We start from the raw sequence: 21,437 nt of genomic DNA on the forward strand, positions 1-21,437 counted from the left end.
TTCGTACGCGATAGAAACTCCGATCTCTTACTATGTTCGTCCGTCCGTTATCTGTTATCGTTACCGAATTAGTATTTGTTATCAAACGGTATTCATTTATGCGTGTATTGCTAAAAAACGTACGTACAAACGCCGCGACGGGTACCTTTTCCCAAACGTTTCCCGTGAAAATGTCCATCGAACGCGCCATTCTCATGAAATGTAAACAAGGCGTTTCGGAACGCGACGAGTCAATGCGATGCCGTGGATTTTAATAATTTAGTTATTTTGAAGGAGAATGCATTTGGTAATTTATTAGTAAATATAATTTATTCATAAGCAGTAAATGAACAAATAGATTAGGTTTTTCTTTCTCCATGGCAGCATCAAGGTCCGCAGTAATTACGTTTGTTGCATCTTCAATGTCCTGAACATTAAATAGTATACTTCAAACATAAAAAAAAGTAGAGTCACTCTTCTTTTTGTATTTATACACTAATTATACAATATGTAAAACAATTTGCATCTTATTTTAACGTTGAAATCTTTACAGCAGAAATTGCTGACATAAGATAACCAATAAAACAGTTAAATTTTGATGTGTTCTTTATGAAGCATTGTATAATTGAAATCTGTATTTCTATTCATTTCCTATCTCTGTATTCCGTACTATAAACGGACGATGAAAAGAAACGGGAAGGGAGTAAATTAGTTAATTAACGCGGGAGAAGTTATTGTCGTAAATGCTGCGACACAAAATGGCTGAATCACACGGAAATTGTTCGTTTAATTTAATAATCTTAAGTATCGATAGGGGCAAGTCAGGCTTGTTTTATAAAATTGCAACAGGGATTTTTAAATAACAAACGAAAGGAAATAATTATAGGGCCATAAAAGAAAGCTATTAACAATTTATGTACATTAGGATGACCATTATCGTATAAGTCGATAAAAGATAAGCAAAACGAAGACAAAATGCGAAAATTATTTTCGCGTGAATTGTGCGATAACGTTAATCACTCAAGAACATCTGACGTTTAACATAATTGTAACTGTACAATTATTATAATCGGAAAATATCGTCGCGAACTTGGTTCGTAAAACTGTACATAATGACCACTCGACTCTGTTTACAATAAAGAAATCAATGCCCAAGCAAATTGTTGTAAATTGTTACAATAGTCGTCGAAACTGCAGGTTTTTATACTAAACGAATTACAAACAGCAGTAATAAATATTTTATGTCAATTCTTCCTTTAAAGTTTTCAAAGCCATCTTCAATTTCTTAAACAGAGCCCTATAATTTTTTTCCGTTTATCTTTTACCAGATACAGGGACGATTTTAACGAACATCGTCGAAGATTTTTTTTCTAACCTACATACCATAATCAGCTTGTTTTTGTTGCCCCTTGACCCCTCTAAACCAAATTATACGAGACGAACAAATTTCGAATGGGTTCACTCACTCGGGAAATGATTAGTATTTACGTTGCTCATTCCTGCGTAGCAATGAATTTTTGGAAACACAATGGCGAAACAATTTTTGTATTTACAATGTATTTTTTAAAGAGTAGTTTCTTTTTCTTCTTTGTTCTGCCTCGAGTTCCCTTGTCTGCGGTTAAATTCGTCCCAGATTGATACGAAGTTAATCGTGTCACAGTTTTTCGTTTTCTAGAAATTTTCCTATCCTGGTCGCGTGCTGTCGTTTGATATTTCCCGCTGTTGATTAGAAACCGTGACCTTGCATAGAATTACCATGTTCGAGTCGAATCGGTCGCGAGCCAAACGATTCAGGCCTGAAACGCTCCACGCTTCTTGGATGAGTTTTTATGGACGACTTTTCGGTACCAAAACACGTAATCGAGGTCTAACTTTGTGAACATTCAGTTATTTTTGCAAACACGCCCACTCAGTCGTTTCTAATTTTTTCAATTCGGGATTCCTCATGCCTCGTACAGCCTCGAGTACGCTAAGGCTATTTCTGATCTTCTCTCGACTCTAGGCTCTTCAGAGTTCCAATTTCTCAAGCTCGAGAGATTTCTAATTCCCTTCTCGTCTATTTTTCGAAAGATTTACAGCTTTCTACATTTCTTGATCATTCAGAGTCTTCTTCTCGTTCTTAGATGGAAGTTTCACAAATTTTTGATTTTCTCATCGCCTTCATTCTTTCCAGATTCTCTGCGCTTCCTGCGGAGACTTATGGATACTTAAGTTAATCCACGAACGAGACTTTTATAAGTTGGATGATCGGTGCACGTGGACTTGGCTGCAAGAGCGGACTAATCTGTTTCCCATCCTATGAAGAAGTGGAAAATTTCTAATTGCGAGTGATTTCATGGGAGTCTGCGTAAGTATAAGGGTTATCTGCCATCTCGCGACCGTTAGATATGATTTTCGTATGTCACACGTGAACTTCATGACCCGAACATCCCAGTTTGTGCACTATTTTGTACACTATGTACACAGGCTTGTGCTGTTGAACAATTTTTTCTTGTAGAAAACGAGATTCCCATCTGGATGCTGGAATATTTCATATTACAAACTTGAGTTGGGTTCTAAAGCAGTCCTTATTCGTTAAACCTCGCCGTTTCACTCTGCTTGGTACACTTCCTTTATGTTTTATTTGACGAATAAAGTCGTTAATCGTCAGGCAGCTAGATATAACACGTGTATTTTAGTGATTCAATTGCATCATCGTCGATAAAATTAGTAATACAACCGAAGCTATTGGAGAATGTTTGCAACGACATTGATCGGTTCAACATAGTTATAAAATATTGTAATTAATTCGAAAAAGCATCCGAACAGGTTTTCGTAAAAGTTTGGTTTCGTAATTTTAGTTTCTGCTTGAGCAACGAATTTAAATGTTTAGAAAAGGGTACAAAATTCGATGAATTCTACGCTCGAGTCTATAAAATTATTCACATACATATCTCGCATGTACATATTTTATTCATAATCTGCAATAAACGAACTGGGAGAAACTCTCTTCTGTAAGAATGGTTCTATTTAGGAACATTCTTATGCAACTGGTCACATATTATAACTTCCTATGAAATACTCGAAAATTCATCCATAAAGCGAAACTATATTTCGTTGGTGTCATAGTGCGTCCCTTGTTTAAATATACGATGTTTCACGAGCAAGAAAAATTTTCATTGTTTTGCAAGGGTTGATATTTTCCCAATAACCATATTATGAAGAATGATACTTTTATTTTACTCTATTTCCTCATAATATTTTACGATTTTTTAAAATATCAGATTCGTGAACATTCCTTGTCAGCTCCTTGATACTAAAATTAAAAGTACAGAATATTAATGAAGCTAATAAAATGATAACAGTTAATAAAAAGCAGGAAGCTAAGAGTAATATGTTCGCATCAGCAGTTTATCGCATTGACCTTAAATTTCAGTTTTGATTTATTTATTCTCCATTTCCTGTAATGTGTACATGTACCACTGCTTGCGATTTTGTAGGTTGCTTCATAGAATTTTATAGTCGCTAAATGCTCAAGACTTATCGATAAGCCTTTTAATCAATGTCATTTCAAAGAGATCCTTCGAATGCTGTAAAAATGGCAGTCAATACGTCCCTTCGATTGGTTTTTATTCGAATCTTTTCGATGCATGTGGCATGAATATTTACTCCGTCGAATACAATTAATTATAAAAACCCCAAGGACCTGGTAAATCAGTACTTGTTTTCCGGTTTGTTTGGTTCTTTATCTTCCCCAATTACCATAGTCGGTTGAAATGTGTTTTTCTTTTATTATTCAACGAATTCTTCGACACATCGATGCAACATTTCGTTTTTACTGACACACTTTGCGCGCGTCATACTCTTGAATATTTATAATTCGCCGTCGAGATTCAGACGTACGGAAAGCGAGAAAACGTTCTCGCGCATTATTTATCACGGTGCTTTGAATCTTCGTCGGTCTTTTTTATTCTCGCTTACAACATTCAAGTACGAGCATCCGTTCCAGGGAAAGATAGAGCGTAAATATTCTCGAAATTCAACGGCATCGTTCAATCCCGAAGTATTTCATTATTGATACAGTTGACTCTGATTTTATTCAAATTTATTTCGCAAGGCTGATACGTTCGTCAGTAAAAGTTCACAGACAAACGGAATATTAGTACACGCTTTCTAAGTACAAGGAGGCAAACTAGTGGATTAACGACGGAGCTGAGTCAACATCGAATAAATAAATAGGGAACTGATTACTGTCTACGATCGTTTATGTAACACTTGTAATGAAAAAAAAAGTGTTTACTGCACTGTGTAATTATTGAATGTGTGCTGGTACGTCATTAGAGTTGTACTTTATTTGCTCGCGACGGAGGTAGATTATCAGAAACAGGATGTTTCTTCGAGCAATGTCTTCGGAAACCTATATTCGTGTAGTGGCAATTAATTTGTCAACATGTCCGCTTAAACAACGTGTACCTAACACGTGAAAATACAAGATACAGGCGCACAGTGGGCAATTTAAACGATCCAGATGGACAAATTTTTTAAGAAACACGTTTATGAATTTTTTATCACTATTTGTTTTTTATTTATGGTTTTTTTAACAATAATATAAGCACACCATAATATTATAATCATAATAATAATAATAATCATGAATTGTTTGTCACTATCTGTTTTTTTATACATATTTACGGTTTTTAACGATAATATAAACGCATAGTAATATAATAATAATAATGATGATGATGATGATATTAATAATAATAATAATTATTATTATTATTCATCTATTCGTCTTCGGAATTGCTATTCAAGAATCTCTCTTTTATGCGGTTACATCTTGTCCATCTTTCAGAAAGTTTATAACAAAAATTTATAATTTTATTTCTAACAACTTTCAATATTTTTTCTTCAGCATTTTCGACATCAAAATAATTAACAATGCATGAATACAGTTTCGTGTTCTTGTTGGAATTCTCTCTTTCGCTGAGCCATATCTCGAAAAGAGTACTACGAGGTATGACATATGTAGCTTTCTGAAAGTACATATAAAAACGACAGGGGCAGGTCGGGGCAACCAAATTTTGGCCAGATTATTACATCAATATATGTTCCGTAAAGTAATTAAAGCATTATTATAGAATAAAACGGAAATCATACTGTACACGTAATTAAATTAAAAATTTTACAGAATCTTCCAGCATGATAAAGATATCTCCTTTAATAGCATGTACTGATGTAATAAAAAACTAGATACTACCTTTTCTATTAACCGTAGCAAAAGTTATCACAGAACACGAAAGATATTTAGTATTTGATAAATGTATAATAGCTTTTGACTTAAATAACCTATCGGCATAAAAAACTGTCCGTATAATATGAATGAATACAGTGTTATTTTATCTATCAACCAAGCGATCTTCGATTTAGGCACTTTGCAGCATATAGGGTGTTCGGCCAACCCTGGGAAAAATTTTAATGGGAGATTCTAGAGGCCAAAATAAGACGAAAATCAAAAATACCTATTTGTTGATTGAGGCTTCGTTAAAAAGTTATTAACCTGTAAAGTTTCGCCTGTAGAATGGCAATCTGCGAACAGCTGTGTACACATGATAGTGTTTCTCACTCAAAAAATTGTAAAGCTGTCGATGAGTCAGTAAGTAGAGTTTCTCATACTGAGTGAGAACCACTATCACTTGCACACAGGTGTACGCAGATTGCCGTTCTACAGGCGGAAGTTTAAACGTTAATAACTTTTTAACGAAGCCTCAATCAACAAATTGGTATTCTTGATTTTCGTCTTATTTTGACCTCTAGAATCTCCTATTAAAATTTTTCCAAGGATGGCCGAACACCCTGTATATGAAATTTTATAAGATTTGGGGCTGTTTCGTTAACATTAATATTTTCATTTTGTCCACCTAGATCTATGAAATTAGCTACTGTGAGGCGTACAAAAGAGAAATAGAGAATTTATTCACGAATGGCTGTCTATTGCACGGACACCGACTAATTTTGGCGCGAAAAATGGTCCCAGCCAGTTTCGCCGGGACAACGAAAAGAAAGGAAATGCATCTCGCTGGGCTTAGAACGAACAAGTGGTTACTATACGCACAAGTGGTTATTGAACGAAACGGCGGAAGGCCCAGACGCGCCAGAGGCGAGCGTGTCTTCAACTTGTCGGCGTTTGAAGTCGGATTAACTTCGTATTGTCGGGCAGTGTCTATATCTCGTCCATCCCATTATCCCGCTGATTGACGTATCTAATTGCATCAATTGCGTAATAAATGGAAATTAGGCTGCTGTGAAATGGTTAATGCCGCGCTGGGGTCAAGCGTCTACTTGAATAAGAACGTCACGGAAATGTGTATCGCGGATGGCCTTTCTTATTTCTCGCGCACATTTCTAACGATTTACACGCCGCGTAACGCTAACTCGTATTTTCCATAAATCGTTCGCTACACACGAAACTTCAAAGTTGACAACGCCGCCGTCATTAGCATTATTCGATGTACAACGCGGGGAGTTTGGTCGGGACGAACTTTGTACGCCAGGTTCGCTGTAAAAACCGCGGATTCGGAGTGAATGCGCGTGACGCAGCATTTCAGAAGACTTCTGGCTAGTAAATGGAAAATTTCTCAGCCGTACATGCGTCCTTAAGTATCCCGTTTCAGTAGTTGTAACAAAATATCTCGCAAATGACTGGTTAAAAAAAGAAACTGGAACTCGCATTTCATGATTCTTAAGGGGGGGGGGGGGGGGAATTAAAACGACATTGTCTGAAACGTTTCCTTCCTCCACTCGCTTAGATGATTTTAATAAGGTTGCAAAGTAATACCGCCACCGATGCGATTCTATTGGGTTGTTTGGAAAGTAGTTTCGTTCTCTTACCAACAGAGACGTTAATTGTATTTTTAACCAGCCAACTTTATTCTAAACCGTACTTTCATTATACATTTTCACAGCTGACACTTCGAGGCTTGTTTGTAAAAAATTTTGTTTGTTTCTGTGGAATTGTATTTCTTTGGTGTCCCGTCAAATATGGAAAATCGGAAGCTGCATTTTCGACATGTTTTGTTTTTTTGTTACCAAAAAGGTAAGAATACTGTTCAAGCAAGAATAAAATTGTTTAATAAAATTGCAAGATAAACTGTTTTAACAGAATGGCAGTGCCAAAACTCGTTTGCAAAATTTCGTTCCTGCAATTTTGATATCGAAGGTGGTCCTCGTTTTGGAAGGCTAGTTAAAGCCGACGTAGGCGAAATAAAGGTATTGGTTGAAGCAAACCGACGAATAACAACACGAGAAATCGTTAAGAGGTCAAATTTGTCAAATTCGACCGTTTGTGATCACATGAAACGACTTGGTTTCGTTTCAAAGCTCGACATTTGAGTTCCGCCATGATAACGCCAGACCTCACGCAAGTTTAGTAACTTGTCAGAAGCTATTGCAGTTTGGATGGGATGTGCTACCACACTCACCATACACGCTAGATGTGGCTCCATCGAATTATTACTTGTTCCGGTCTTTAAAAAATTTCTTAAACGGTAAAACATTTACTTAGAGTGACGATGTCAAAAATCACTTGCATCAGATTTTAATAAATAAAGATCAGAAATTTTAGTAGCATGGAATCATGCTATTACCAGGAAGATGGCAAAAGGTGTCGGACCAAAATGACCAGTACATAATTCAATAAAATATTTATACAGGGTGTTTGGCCACCCTTGGGAAAAATTTTAATGGGAGATTCTAGAGGCCAAAATAAGACGAAAATCAAGAATACCAATTTGTTAATGGAGGCTTTGTTACAAAGTTATTAACGTTTAAAGTTCCGCTCGTACTGAATTTTTTTCTCAAAAAAGCGCAAGATTTCGGAGGTATGTCTATTCACCAAAAATGCTTGCAATTGACCCCCGAAACCGAAAATAATTTTTCCAAGACGATTTGAAATTTTTTTTTCCGTCGAAAAATTTCACACCTTCTCGAATTTTTTTCTCGAAAGTACGTAGGATTTCGGGGGTATGTTTATTCACAAAAAATGCTTATAATTGACCCCTGCAACAGAAAATATTTTTTCCATAACGATTTGAAATTTTTTAATTTAATTGTTAATAACTTTTTAACGAAACCTCTATCAACAAATTGGTATTCTTGATTTTCATCTTATTTTGGCCTCTAGAATCCCCCATTCAAATTTTTCCCATGGGTGGCCGAACACTCTGTATATCATAAAAGAATTGTTCCTTTTCACGAAGAAGAAAAACGAAATTACTTTCCGAACAACCCAATATATCTGTAAAGTGTAAGTATTTTCGAGATCATGAACTGTTCGTTTACGAGTAAAATCGCAACGGAAAGAAAATTACGATTAGAGCGTACAATTTGCGTGCTTACTGAACCGTTTCGAAACAGTAAACATGGCTTGTGTCAACAAATGACATAAACTTCATTTATCTATTCGTGTACCGTATCGCGTTACAGCAAAACCGTTGTTGGTTCTTTCATATTTTTCTTATAATTTTTAACAAAGCAGTTCGATATCAAAGCTCGCAGATATAATAATCGAGCGTTTATTCTATTAATATTTCGATACTCCAGTTCGGAGTAATTTTTAGAATTACAAAGCATTTTTAATAAAGCGTGTGTGGTACACGTTAGGAATTTTCTACAGAAACCTGCGAGGATACGCTCCGTATAATGAATTTAATTATCATAGTTAATGGATGCAGGCGACACGTAATAACGATTATGAAAATAGCAATTGCAAATTTAAACGAGCCAAACACCGTCGTCTAGATTTTTACGAATCGTCGAACGTCGAATAATGTTTGCGCTTTTCGTGTAATAACAAAGATCTGTTATCAATTTTTCGACTTATTAACGTTCAAAGTTTAACGATCGCGCGTCACGTTGGTATACCTCGTCCGCGATACCAGTTCGCCATCGTTGTAAACAACAATTTGTGCAAACTGTACCTTTGACTTTTGTATGTGGAAAAGAAGTCGATTCGAAGTGAGCCGTTATCTGCAATTACTCGTAACAGCGATTTGTATAATATTACGGTTCATTGTGACCGATTGTTTTGTAATCGAGAACCTTGACCGTCGAGATCATCGGTGGGGGTTTGTTGTTATTATTCTGCACAGTTTTGAAACCTTGTTCTACGCGACCGCCAGTATTATGGCTGATAACGCATCCCCGATAAGGGGGCATCTACTGATAAGACAAATGGCTATAGATGGCGGTAATTATCAAGAACTATGTAATTCTGGCAAATTTAATCTAACCTAATCTACAAGAAGACATGGAAAAACCATTTTAGTTTTGGCGGATTAATTAATAACAAATATTTCAGTCTCTACTTCAACAAAAGTACCGAGTTCTGCTATCTTGCCTAGAAATGTAATAGTACGAATCTAAAGAGACAGATCAAGTCACTATGAACGAGTCCTTGTTACAAATAGGTACATAATTGGAATCCTTTTCTTTTTCTCCTTCTTATTGCACATGGCACATAATACAACCATACAACTTATAGTGCAATAACAGATGACGCACCGTTCGAAGTGCAACGGTGGAGTGCGAGATGCACGTACCGGTTAAAGTTATTGATGAACTGGTGTCTGATAAGTTTAACATAGACATTTTCGTTTAAAATAGGATTTTTTAACCTATTCTCCTCTCTATATATACCTATATATATACCTCTAACCATTTTCTTGTATCTACTTTTAACGTTTCATTCGTAAATTAAAATGGTCAATCACAGGATTGGGTATTTTATGTTCTATCGCGTAACTGGTTGCACGTACGACTGGCTATCGATACGCGGAGAATCAGTATTTATACGCGTGGTCGGAACAAACCTGTGCCTATCAGATCGTTTTTTTGGACTATATTTAAAACTGATTGGGACAGCAGCAGGAACCTTAAACACAATCGTCGTTTTTGGAAAATAAATTCTATTACACGTAACTGTCACAAGTACTAATATTAATATAATAAATATAATATTAATAAATAATTCTGAGCGCCGTGAAAGTAGGTAACCCTTTCGACCACGAAATAAAGTAACGAATTTATCGTCAGTAGATGGCGTATCAATGCAGAAATGAAAGTACAGCCTCAGACAAGGCGTAGGTTAGATCAAAAACGAGATATACGAGTTAGACTTATTATCTTACGTAGTTTTGTGTGTGCGACGAACCTGTGTGATTAACATAATTTGAGGACCGAATTTAACGTTTCCTGCGGATGAACAGCGACCAATTCAAGAATTAGGCTAAAATATATTGAAACGCTAGAAGGTAAGCACCACGGAATCTTTTGGAGTAGAATTTAATAGATATGCTTTTTTTGTTTCTATCAAACGGCTTGCATATAAGAGGCTAAGTTAATCAATATTACAATAAATATATTTATCTTACATATACGCGTCCATTCCTATATGCCTCTACATCTGTAGACTTTCCCGCCTTTGCAATGCAGAAATGGCGCCACTTCCTAACTTCACAATACAAGTGAATTGAATATTTGATTCTTATTAGTAAATTTTGGTAATAATAAATATTAATAAAATACGCAATTAAATAACACACGAATAAAGGTTAATATTGAACTTTGGGTAAGATGATACTAAGAATATCAAGATTTCAACGCCAGGCAGTTTTTCATCAATTTTTGAGAATCGAACAACTTCACAATGATTCATAGTTGTTGCGTGATTAATCTCAATTAATTTTGATCAAAAACAATGATTGATCGGCGTTAACTTTTTTTAATTTTCGAAAATTAACATACGAGTCGTGTGTGTGATGATTTATATTTTAGTTTATCATCTTACCCGAAGGTGGAGGTAGTTTGCAATCATGGCGGATCCGTTGAGTCTGCTGCGGCAATACAATGTTAACAAAAAGGAGATAATCGAACGTGAAAATCAAATAATTTTCGGGGAATTCTCCTGGCCAAAGAATGTGAAGACCAATTATTTAACATACGGGTAAGTTTGTATCGGATTTCCCAGGAATAAATCCTGGCAGCTGTAACCTGGAACGGTTCCACCATTAGACAATTTTCTGTACTGTGTCTACCGCCGTGAAATAATAAACAAACTGTGAAAAGGTTGTCATCATTTTTGTAGACTGATAGGTGTCCTTCGGCAACCTTAACTTTTACGTACCAAAACTAGCAAATGTTTTTCATTTGTTTTCTTTCTTTTTATAATGTAGCGTTCTACGCACATCTGCTCGTGCATTTTGATTACGCGATTAAAAATAAAACAAACCAATGTAACGTACATCTTCGAATAAATTGTCGAGAAAATAAGTATTTCTTCTATATAGGGAACAGATCGAAATATAGTAACACTGCCAATTAACGACACAAATGAACGTTTTTATTTGGAAATATATATTGAATCAGAGATGTAATATTTTGACTGCTAGGAATAAGAAAAGGAATAGCAGGATGTATTTCTTTCTAGATCTGGCAAGGAAGGAACGCCAAAGGAATATTATACACTCGAGTGCCTACTGTTTTTGCTTAAACATGTGCAACTTACACATCCTGTGTACGTACGGCAGGCAGCTGCAGAGAATATCCCAGTTGTACGGCGGCCCGACAGGAAAGATTTACTGGCCTATCTCAATGGTGAAACAGCCACATCAGCCGCCATAGACAAATCTGCACCTTTAGAAATTCCCACACAAGTAAAACGGACTGCTGAAGATGGGCTGGAGAGTGGATCCTCAAAGAAACCCAGGTTTGAGGACATGCATGTCCAAAAGGTTAAGGAGCAACTTGCAGCTAGGTTGGATGCTCCCAAGGAAGCTTCTGTCACGGTGGACAATATCAAATCGCTGTCAGAGGCAATGTCGGTCGAAAAGATAGCTGCTATCAAGGCTAAACGTTTAGCTAAGAAGCGTACCACTATTAAAGAAAATGATGATATTGGGATGGGATCCGACTTACGAGTCATATTGATGGACGTAGATGACACCAAGGATATAGTTTCTAGAGAAAGACAGTGGAGAACGCGCGCAACTATTCTGCAAAGTAGTGGAAAGATATTTGCAAAGAATATATTTGCAATACTTCAAAGTATTAAAGCCCGCGAGGAAGGCAGACAGAAAGGTCCCACGGTTCCCACGCCAATGGTTACCCCGCGTTCCACGCCTATGCGCCCGTTACCTCAGCCAGCCGTTTACAATCGTTACGATCAAGAAAGGTTTATCAAACAAAAGGAAGAAACGGAAGGATTTAAAATCGATACGATGGGTACTTATCACGGCATGACTCTAAAATCTGTAACAGAGGGTACCAATCCAGCGGTTAGAAAACCACCGACCAACGCTTTGACCACTCCCAGTTCCGGTTTGTTGCCTACTTCCGCCGCGAAACTAACTCCTCAACAGGCCGCGCAAAACAAGCGACCCAGTAGAACGCCCATTATCATCATTCCGAGCGCGAATACGTCACTGATAACGATGTACAACGCGAAAGACATACTTCAGGATCTGAAGTACCTCACCAACGAGGAGAAGCGTGCAATAGGTAGCAAACGGGAGAACGAAGTCCTTCTGCAACGTCGTAAAGATGGCGGGCTCACAGTTCCATACAGGGTAGTGGATAATCCACAGAAACTCACGAACGCGGACTGGGAAAGGGTAGTCGCGGTATTCGTGATGGGTCCAGCCTGGCAATTCAAAGGCTGGCCTTTCGATGGAAACCCCGTTGAAATCTTTTCAAAAAGTACGCATACTTTTAGTACTATTGTTTCATAGTCAAGAAAATATCTAATACGAGCTGTTCTTGCTGTCACAGTTTGCGCTTTTCACTTAAAGTACGACGAAATGAGGCTAGACGCGAACGTAGCGCGTTGGGCGGTGACGGTGATCGAATTGAGTCGAACGAAAAGGCACTTAGATCGAGCTGCGTTAATGGTATTCTGGGAACATCTCGACAAGTATGTACAATGCACACTTTCCATTTATGTTACTCCAAAGAGTTGTTTGATTATCAGACGGATATTCGATTCTAAATCAATATTTTAGAACATTTTTTTGCTGCCATTGAACAAGTGGTTAACGATCAGTGATTAATTTTTGATTAATTGTTCCCCTTTCTATGGTTTAAGTAGAAATATACAAATCTAACGTAATGATTTCAAAGTATATCTGATATATTTACTGCTCTATTCAAAGTCAATTTCAGAATTGATTCTATTTATTTTACCAGGCTGTAAATAAATTCTAAACATTATGACATATACAAAAAAGTAGCATATTGCATTTACGAAGAACAAACTACATTGTGTAATTTATGTTTTCCTTTTAAAAATGATAATTTTTATGGTTTTGCGCCATACGTGAATGAGTGATACCCTGTGGCAATTTTGTTGCCCCTCTCCCTCCTGTGTGCGTGAATTTTTTTACGAAGAATGCAGCTTTAATTTTTAACCGATGTCATAATTTGAGTACGTATAATTTTATTTTAATTTTGTTTTGAAAATTGAGATACATTTCCATTTTAACGATCAAATGGTCCGAAAAGAACGTAAGTACTTTGTAAATATTTTGTGAGATTGAAAGTGTTCCGCGACTAAAATAGGTTAACGTTATAGTTATTCGAACAGCGTATATTTTATACGATATTTGTTACCTAATAACACCAATTCTTACAGGCACATGATTAAGAACAAGCCACATCTTCGATTTTAAATTGGATTTCGTTGAAAATGGCGGCGAGCTTTGTGCGAGGGACGCACGATTTCGCTAAAAAGTAACAGAAAATATACATACAATCGAGAAAACTACCATCTGTGTACATATCTCTTTGCGAGGAGTGAAAGCATATCGTGCGCGTCCCGATTGCACCTGACGAAGACTATTTTTTTGTGCGTTACTTTCAACGCAAAGGCGTACTCAAGACGATAGCGACGTACATCGAATCTAGTTTACACTTGTAAACGTTACTAATCTTTCGATTCGTTTTCACGCATTATCCTGAATTGCAAGATTAATAGTTTTACATAACGTTTACACAGTGGATAGATCAGATAGAATAATTAATAGTAATGATATTGGTTATTCTAGCGCAAAACTGATTAACGAGATAATCATTTATTCTTAAAGATGGTATAAAGAATGCGATGTTTGGTATATTCGTATCGTATACGTACCAAATAATAAATAAATTCTATTTACGTTCTGTGAAACGTTTATTAAAGAACCAAATAAAGATAAATAATGAAAAACCTGTTCTTATTGTTGTTCATGTTACTCCGGTGTTTGTTTCTTTCGCACCCTTTGCTCCGACTGTTGCGTGAAATTTATCACGTACGAAAGCAGAATTTGAAAGATTCTGTGAATGGATTACGTTTCTTAGCACAGTGTTCAGTTCCTCGCGATTCAAAGCACGATGGATCGTGGATTCCCCGAGGGAGCCAAGTGTTTGCCTTTTTCCCAAAACCAAAGCCAAAGTAAACCACTTCCGGGCATCGACAGTTGCCCGACGATATCGGCACTGTTTATACAGACAATTGAATCTTTCTAACTCGATTACTGCCGCCCTATTAGTTTAGCGTGCACGATAGCTGCTGTGAAACTTTATAGCCAGTTTCCAAAGAAACCTCTCCCCGTTTCATAAATACTTGCGCAAGATACCTCTCTTGAAGAGGGTTTCTAATATAACTAGTCAATGAAATAGATCTTTTCTTAAAAAAGGAAGTTACAGCGATTTAAATTATTTTCTCTATTCGAATACAAATATTATTACTTCGTTTTTTTAAACGTTACGTATTTTGCTAATATTTGCGGGTCAAAAAATCGATGTTTACTCTTGTAAAGGGTAAAAAACACTCGGTGTATTGCGCTAACCGATTATCGATGTAAGTTACAAAGCTGTCTGTGTAGAAAAATAAATTACTAGACTCGTAGAAGTTTGATGGTCATCGAGGACTATTCTAACAGGTTTTATTTCACGCTTGACGGTCAAAGTTCAATCGGTAGAGAGAGAGAAGCTCTCGACGTTGAAGCAAGTGATGCGTACCGCAGGCACGCTTCACTTGGCCTAACTCGTTGCGCTGAACTTTGAAGATTAAGGTCTACCGATCACGGATTTCCCCTTTCTGATATCAACTCTCCGTGGCTCGCCTTCGCGCGAAGCTCGTTAAATCCACGTGGAAATTTCACACGTGATAACGCCAATAATGTTCAAGATTCGTGCGACTAATCGCCGGCGTAATTGACTACGACCAGAGATGAGCAAAATTCTCATCCAGGTAAAACGTTTCGAACAACGAACCTTCTTTGCCTGTGAATTTATCGTTGAAAGAGTTTGGAAACTATTGACTTGTATGATAAAATAACGTGCCACGATTCATTCGAACCGTGAAACCACCCACTTTAGATTTCGTCATTACCGAGTGCTCGCCACCGACAGATTTACTGTTCCAATTGCACGCAAACGCCCACATCACTCTAATTAAGCAACGTGTCTCCTTAATTAAATCCGGCAAGTAATACGTTCCGCCTCGTTCGTAGTGGGGCATCGAAAAAAAAAATGTAGGCGAGAAAACGTGAAACATGAATGCCCTAATGAAATGCACCAGAAATGAGGACATTGGGAAATTTCAGTGGCTTTTTATTCATCAATGGTTCGTTTACGTTGAATCGTGTTTTAATAGTGTTAGATCCTGGATGTGTGTGACAAAATCATCCCCCAGCACTCGATAAAGTAATAGAGCTATCAGATGGCCAAGAAGAATTATAATGGGTTATTTTCCGTAAGTTGTCGATCGATCTATTTTTATATACCCTGTAGGTTGTAGCTAAAAGTGTTGGACCTTTTTTTAGGGCTCATCGTGCCAGCATAAATCGAAAAGCCCTTTACGGAGAAAACAGAGTGAGGAAATATCCCTAAGTATCGTAGCTCGTGTTGGATAGCACTGGTGTATAATACGAGGAACAAATATAACAATCTACTTGAGGCACACTCGTGTGGCCCGTTAAGCCTCGTTGAGAATAAGCCGCGAAACGTGTTTTTCCCTTCTGAAAAGCAGTTTGTTGGCTATAAGGCCGTACTTAATGGATCTGGGTTAGAATCTCTTTTATTTTTTTCTCACGGAACTTTGTTCTCCCGTATTTCTAACAGGTTGACGGCCAACCTTATTTTCTAAAACTTTTCCATGGGCACCGCTGTTAGGCCTTTCCACAATTTATGCTTCTAACCCAATAACTTTATCTTGATAGTGAAAGTACCCAGTAAAATGTCAGGGGAAAACTTGATATGTAGTTTAGCTTTTATTAGCGTTTTGGCTATGTTTTAATTCACGTTAGTATATTATACATTTCGATTCCCTTGAAAAATTTTTGATTTTTTCTGCATATTTGGGGATTCGTACAATAGCAAGACTCTTATAATTTAATATTTTCCTTGTTTCTCGCACGTCAGACGGCTACCAGTGTGAAATACGTAAACGTGACAAAATAGCATGTCCTAGAGCCTCTTAAAAAATTCTTTACGTGAACATAACGAAATTTGTATACTTATATGTATATATGGTGTTCGGCCATCCCTGGAGAAAATTTTAATGCGAGATTCTAGACGCCATTTTTGAAGCAAAAATTCAATAAGTGGACAAATTTTTCGGCGAAAAAAAAATTTTTCAAATCGTTCTAAAAAAATTATTGTCGATTGCAATCACTTTTGGTCATTACACATACCCTCGAAATCCTACTCAGTTCCGAGGAAAAAATTCCTTACCGAAAATATAATTTCAGGCTAGAAATGCTTCCCTGAAATTTCATGCGAATCTTTAAAATGTCATAACTCCTGAACGGATTGGACGATTTTCATGTTTAAAAAAGCAAACTACGCGTATTTTGATGGAGAATATGTACAAATCGCAAAAATACTCGAAAAGTTGTTCCTTGACTCCGCAAAATGAGAAAAACCATATAAAAATGCTCCAATTTTCAAACAGTCATAACTCCTACAATAGTGAATATATTTCAATAAAATTTTTTTCTGAAGTAGAGCCCATGGGTACCTACAAAAAAGTATTAGACAACTTTTCTGTAGGGCGTCAAACAAAATTACTAAAAATCAAAAACGAATTTTTAAGAAAAATCGACAGGGGGTAGGTGCCTAAATTTTTTGGCGAAAAAAAATTTTTTCAAATCGTTTAAAAAAAATTATTTTTGGTTGTGGGGATCAATTACAATCATTTTTGGTGAATAGACATACCCCCGAAATCCTACCCACTTTCTAGACAAAAATTCGAGAAAGTGTGAAATTTTTTGACAAAATTAAAAAATTTCAAATTGTTTTGGAAAAATTATTTTCGGTTGCGAGGGTCAATTACAATCATTTTTGGTGAATAAACATCCCCCCGAAATCCTACGTACTTTCGAGAAAAAAATTCTTTACCGAAAATATACTGAGTGACCGGAAATGTTTCTATAACTTTTTAACGAAGCCTCAATTAACAAATTAGTATCCTTGATTTTCGTCTTATTTTAGCCTCTAGAATCTCCCATTAAAATTTTTCCCAGTGGTAGCTGAACACCCTGTGTAAATATGCTTAAACACTTTCGTATTTATATATATTCTTGTTTCTTGCAAAAGGAACGTCGAAAATTTTGTTAAAAATTTAGAGCCACTCCTTAACCCTTAAACAAATTCATGGAACTTATAAATTCTAAAAACTACGTATATAGGTGCTCCGTACCTTTTAAACAATTAGGAAATTTACTCGAACCACAACATACTTCGAATTGGGGTCGCGAATAAAAATTTAATGGTCGGTCAAGGGTTAACGTTACGCGAGAACTCACCTTTACGATCTTTACGAGATTGTTATATCTGATCCGAGCACTATACACGCATTAACGATTCAGGGGAACTTGTAGCTGCACTGAGGGCAATTGGGCTGCACGCAGGGAATCCCCGACATCATGGATGGCAAGTGGAGGAACCCAGGCCTGGGAGAAAGGTGATCCGTGACTTGTGCGTAAACGTGATCCCGTAGCTGCTGCTGCATCCCAGAATTAAAGTAACTGTTATACTGAATGTTCAGGGCAACGCTATCCTGCTCTTGATGGCCGTTGCTCTTGATTGGCAACGCGTCCGCGACGATGCTCTTCGGGAATTGTTCCGGAACGATGTTCAACAAGCAGTAACCATCTCCGTAGAAGCTCCTCGATAGGCTGGAGTAAATTGGCGCCAGCATCGTGTTTGCGAGCTGCTCGTTCGGCCTGGCCTCGGCGATGCTCTGCGCCGGCGGTCGAAAGGCCGACGAATACGTGCTCGAACCGATGCCAAAACTGTCGCTGGCGAAATACTCGATCGCCTTCAACAGGTCCTGGCCGCATCTCTGCAACACCAGCTGCAGCACCGAGAGCTTCGTGTTGGGGAAAAGGCGCGCCAGAGTGTCCACCGAGGTCTGCGACACGCTAGCCTCCTTCGCGTCGTCCGGGCTGTTCCCGTTGAACACCTGGTTCTTATATTTTGGGAAGTCTTCCGAGATCAACTGTGAAACAGTTTATAATACCAAGCGCGTTTCACGTTACCAGCTGTGACGTTGGAGGCCATATTTTCATTAGTAAACAATCTTTAACCCTTGAGTGGACTTTCAATCTCAATTGAATTATTTTACTTAATGTTGATCTTTACCAGATTGGTAAATGGAAATCAACCTTCCTTTAAAGCATTTAAAAAATAATGAACTAATGGAGGATTACATAAATTTTCAAATAACTACATAGTAAATTAGCTCTTTTTGGGGTACGTACCGGAGGCTCGTGGCATTGGTCTCTTGACGAGTCCTTCCTCGAGTTTTCTGACGCCTTCTCGTCCTCTTTGTGAGGAGGATCGGTATCCTGGTTGGCTTCTGTCGCGGGCTTAGGCTCGGTGATAGCCATTCCGAATATTTTCCCCGGCGGAAGTCGATTGAGCTTCTGACCGGTCGCCACTTTGGCCATTTTGAGGGCGATCGCGTCCTCGGCCGCTTGCTGTCTCTTCAGGGCCACCTTGTCGCAGTGATAAACACGCGTTATCAGTCGCGAGACGGGGAGAAGTTACGGAAAGCTTGTTGCAACGACAGAAACGAAGTCGGATCGGATCACGGGTTCGGCTTCCAATTTATAAATGGACCCGCCGCTTAGACGATACTGCATATGTGTTTTCTTAACGGCCAATGTCAATAGAGATACATATGGGACCATTTGGCACGCGTTATTCCCGGCTGGACCACCCACTATATTGTTTCACATCGGAGATCATCAAGAAAGTCTGACAGAATCCCACTTTTAGATTTTATGTTTCCCAGTGGAAAGGGAACAACGAAGCAACCGGGATTAAGAATCTCGACGTTGGAAGAAGATTATGAAGTACCATTCTTCAATTTGGAATAGTGGTTAGATTAAACGATCAACAAATATGGAGGTCTTTGGAATTCTTACCATACGTGGGCGACAAGAGCTAAGAAAATGAATTTGAATAGAATTCAGTTAATAAATTTTATATGAAGTAAACATTATCTGATAGATTCGGTCCTGATATTCGTTTTTGTCCGCGGATGCCGCGATGGGTAACGATCTGCGTCGATCGTGGACGATTCGAAAGCCACCGTGGACAAAGTATCGAGTATCGTAATGCCTGTACAAACAAAAATGAAACGCTACACCGAGCGTTAATGGATTTAATACCCCCTTCGGGCCCCCTCGTTGATCGACTTTTTCCGCGGCAGAGGAGGGGAAGATCGAGTAGCATAAATGCCACGAATGAAACTGAATCTCTGTTGCCACCCTTTGTCGTCGGTAAAACCACCGACGCGATCCAACGAGGGCGACAACAATGTGCTGTTTTTCCTGACTGGAAAATAGCAGAGGGTGAATCGGCTTCGTTAAATATCGAAGGTGATTCGAATCAACGACACGCGCAGCAAATTGACCTTTTTTTGTTCATGGTTCCACCTGTTTGCCGAGACGCTTCATTAACACTTTTGCAACGCCAAACTGAAACCGACACCGCACACGTATCGTCAATTACGTTAAAATAACAATTCGTTAATTTGATGCGTCTATCGTTTTCGACTGAAAAAGTCAGCTCAAGAATATCAGAAATATAAAACATTTGGAAAATATTGCTTCGTGCCTCCTGTGTGAACGGTTGTTTATAAACACTTTTAATTCTGTGATAGTGGCAACTTACACAAACGCAGAAATGGCGGATTTGAGGTATAGTCTCGCTGATTAAAATTTTTATGCCAGAAGATTGACGAGCAGGCAAATATTCGAAAGAATACACGAGCCCCCGCGGCCTTTTGGCTCGTTATGAAAACGTCCTTCTGTTGGCGGAAGCCCTAGAACCGCTAGATCCGTAGATTCGGAAGAGTTCTCAATTGCATCCGCCAAAATGACAGAGATACGGCTTGAATGATTGCAAGAATGGAAAACGGTGATCACGCGATTGTTTGGGGGAATACTGCATGATAAACGCCTGCATTCGTATCACATGCAAAGTCTGCAAAGATTTGATCACAGTGATCTTTCTTTCGCGAGTGACCTACTGTACATGGCGAACTGCAGTTTTCCTCTGTTCGATGTTACGGAATGTTTTCGTGTGTTTGTTAGTTTTTCGAGTATTAATGGCGGGAAACTGTGGGGATTTTGAGTAGCTTTATCAATTGATTACCATCAGCTGTTTATCCGTAGCTTTCTCCGTTTCTATTCTACTAATTTAGGCGATCGCCATAGTTTAACCTCGTTGAGTGACCTTACCTGGGCCGCCATCACCCTCTGTCTCTCCGCTATCAAAGAGCATTTTGGGCAGAGGCACTCGCGATAACGACACTCCCTCTTGTGACCCCTCAGCCAAGAGATCAGGCCGTGATTTCGACAACGTGCGCATTTAGGCTTCCTCTGTTTCGCCTGACCCTCGTCCTCCGCGTTCTCCGACTTGTTCCTGCTCTTCCCGCGCAGCATGATCTTCGATCGGATCGGAAACGATTTTGTGCTCGTCGTTGACCGATCTATGTCTTTCTTCTTTCCATCGTCGTCGGAATACACCGAGGCACTCGAAGACTTAGACTCTCGACGAGCCCTTCGACGATCGTTGATCTTCGACTGAGTGGCCAACTCGCTGAAAGAAATCTCGCGGCAGAGATTCGGATTCCTCCATCGGGATCGTTCGCGATTGGCTCCGGGAACGTCGCGCTACGTGCTTCCAGCATCCCCCGGAATAGCAGGAAGACAAACATCCACTGGACCACCCTTTCTCGACGATTGGTTCACTAATGTTTACTCTCCTCGCCACTCCTACCCGCCTCTGGCTACGCGACTCTGGCCTCCTGACACTCTCCACGCACCAAGTAACCAAAAGACATGCTTCTTCATCGAACGGCCGTGCGATTCGTCTATTTTTCGCCAATCGATCGATACAGCAGAAATGTTTGCGTTACCGCGATTCTTCTT

General features: G+C 38.5%; 2 protein-coding genes across 2 annotated transcripts; one reads left to right on the top strand and one right to left on the bottom strand.

Annotated features, from left to right (window-relative positions):
* Positions 1–10,810: 10,810 nt before the first annotated feature.
* Positions 10,811–14,221, top strand: Hyx (cell division cycle 73 hyrax). Its single transcript, XM_076775135.1, has 4 exons — positions 10,811–10,960; positions 11,444–12,711; positions 12,784–12,925; positions 13,643–14,221. The coding sequence occupies exons 1-4, from the start codon at positions 10,830–10,832 to the stop codon at positions 13,677–13,679; spliced, it is 1,578 nt and encodes a 525-aa protein (XP_076631250.1). The 5' UTR covers positions 10,811–10,829; the 3' UTR covers positions 13,680–14,221.
* A 2,713-nt stretch (positions 14,222–16,934) lies between these two features.
* Positions 16,935–20,994, bottom strand: LOC143346235 (doublesex- and mab-3-related transcription factor A2). Its single transcript, XM_076774157.1, has 3 exons — positions 20,745–20,994; positions 18,756–18,992; positions 16,935–18,493 (listed from the first exon to the last, which is right to left on the bottom strand). Exons 1-3 carry the CDS (start codon positions 20,946–20,948, stop codon positions 17,858–17,860), a joined length of 1,077 nt encoding a protein of 358 aa, XP_076630272.1. The 5' UTR covers positions 20,949–20,994; the 3' UTR covers positions 16,935–17,857.
* Between the last annotated feature and the right edge of the window lie 443 nt (positions 20,995–21,437).

Source organism: Colletes latitarsis, chromosome 10 (genome assembly GCF_051014445.1).
Source record: "Colletes latitarsis isolate SP2378_abdomen chromosome 10, iyColLati1, whole genome shotgun sequence".
Lineage (NCBI taxonomy): Eukaryota > Metazoa > Arthropoda > Insecta > Hymenoptera > Colletidae > Colletes > Colletes latitarsis.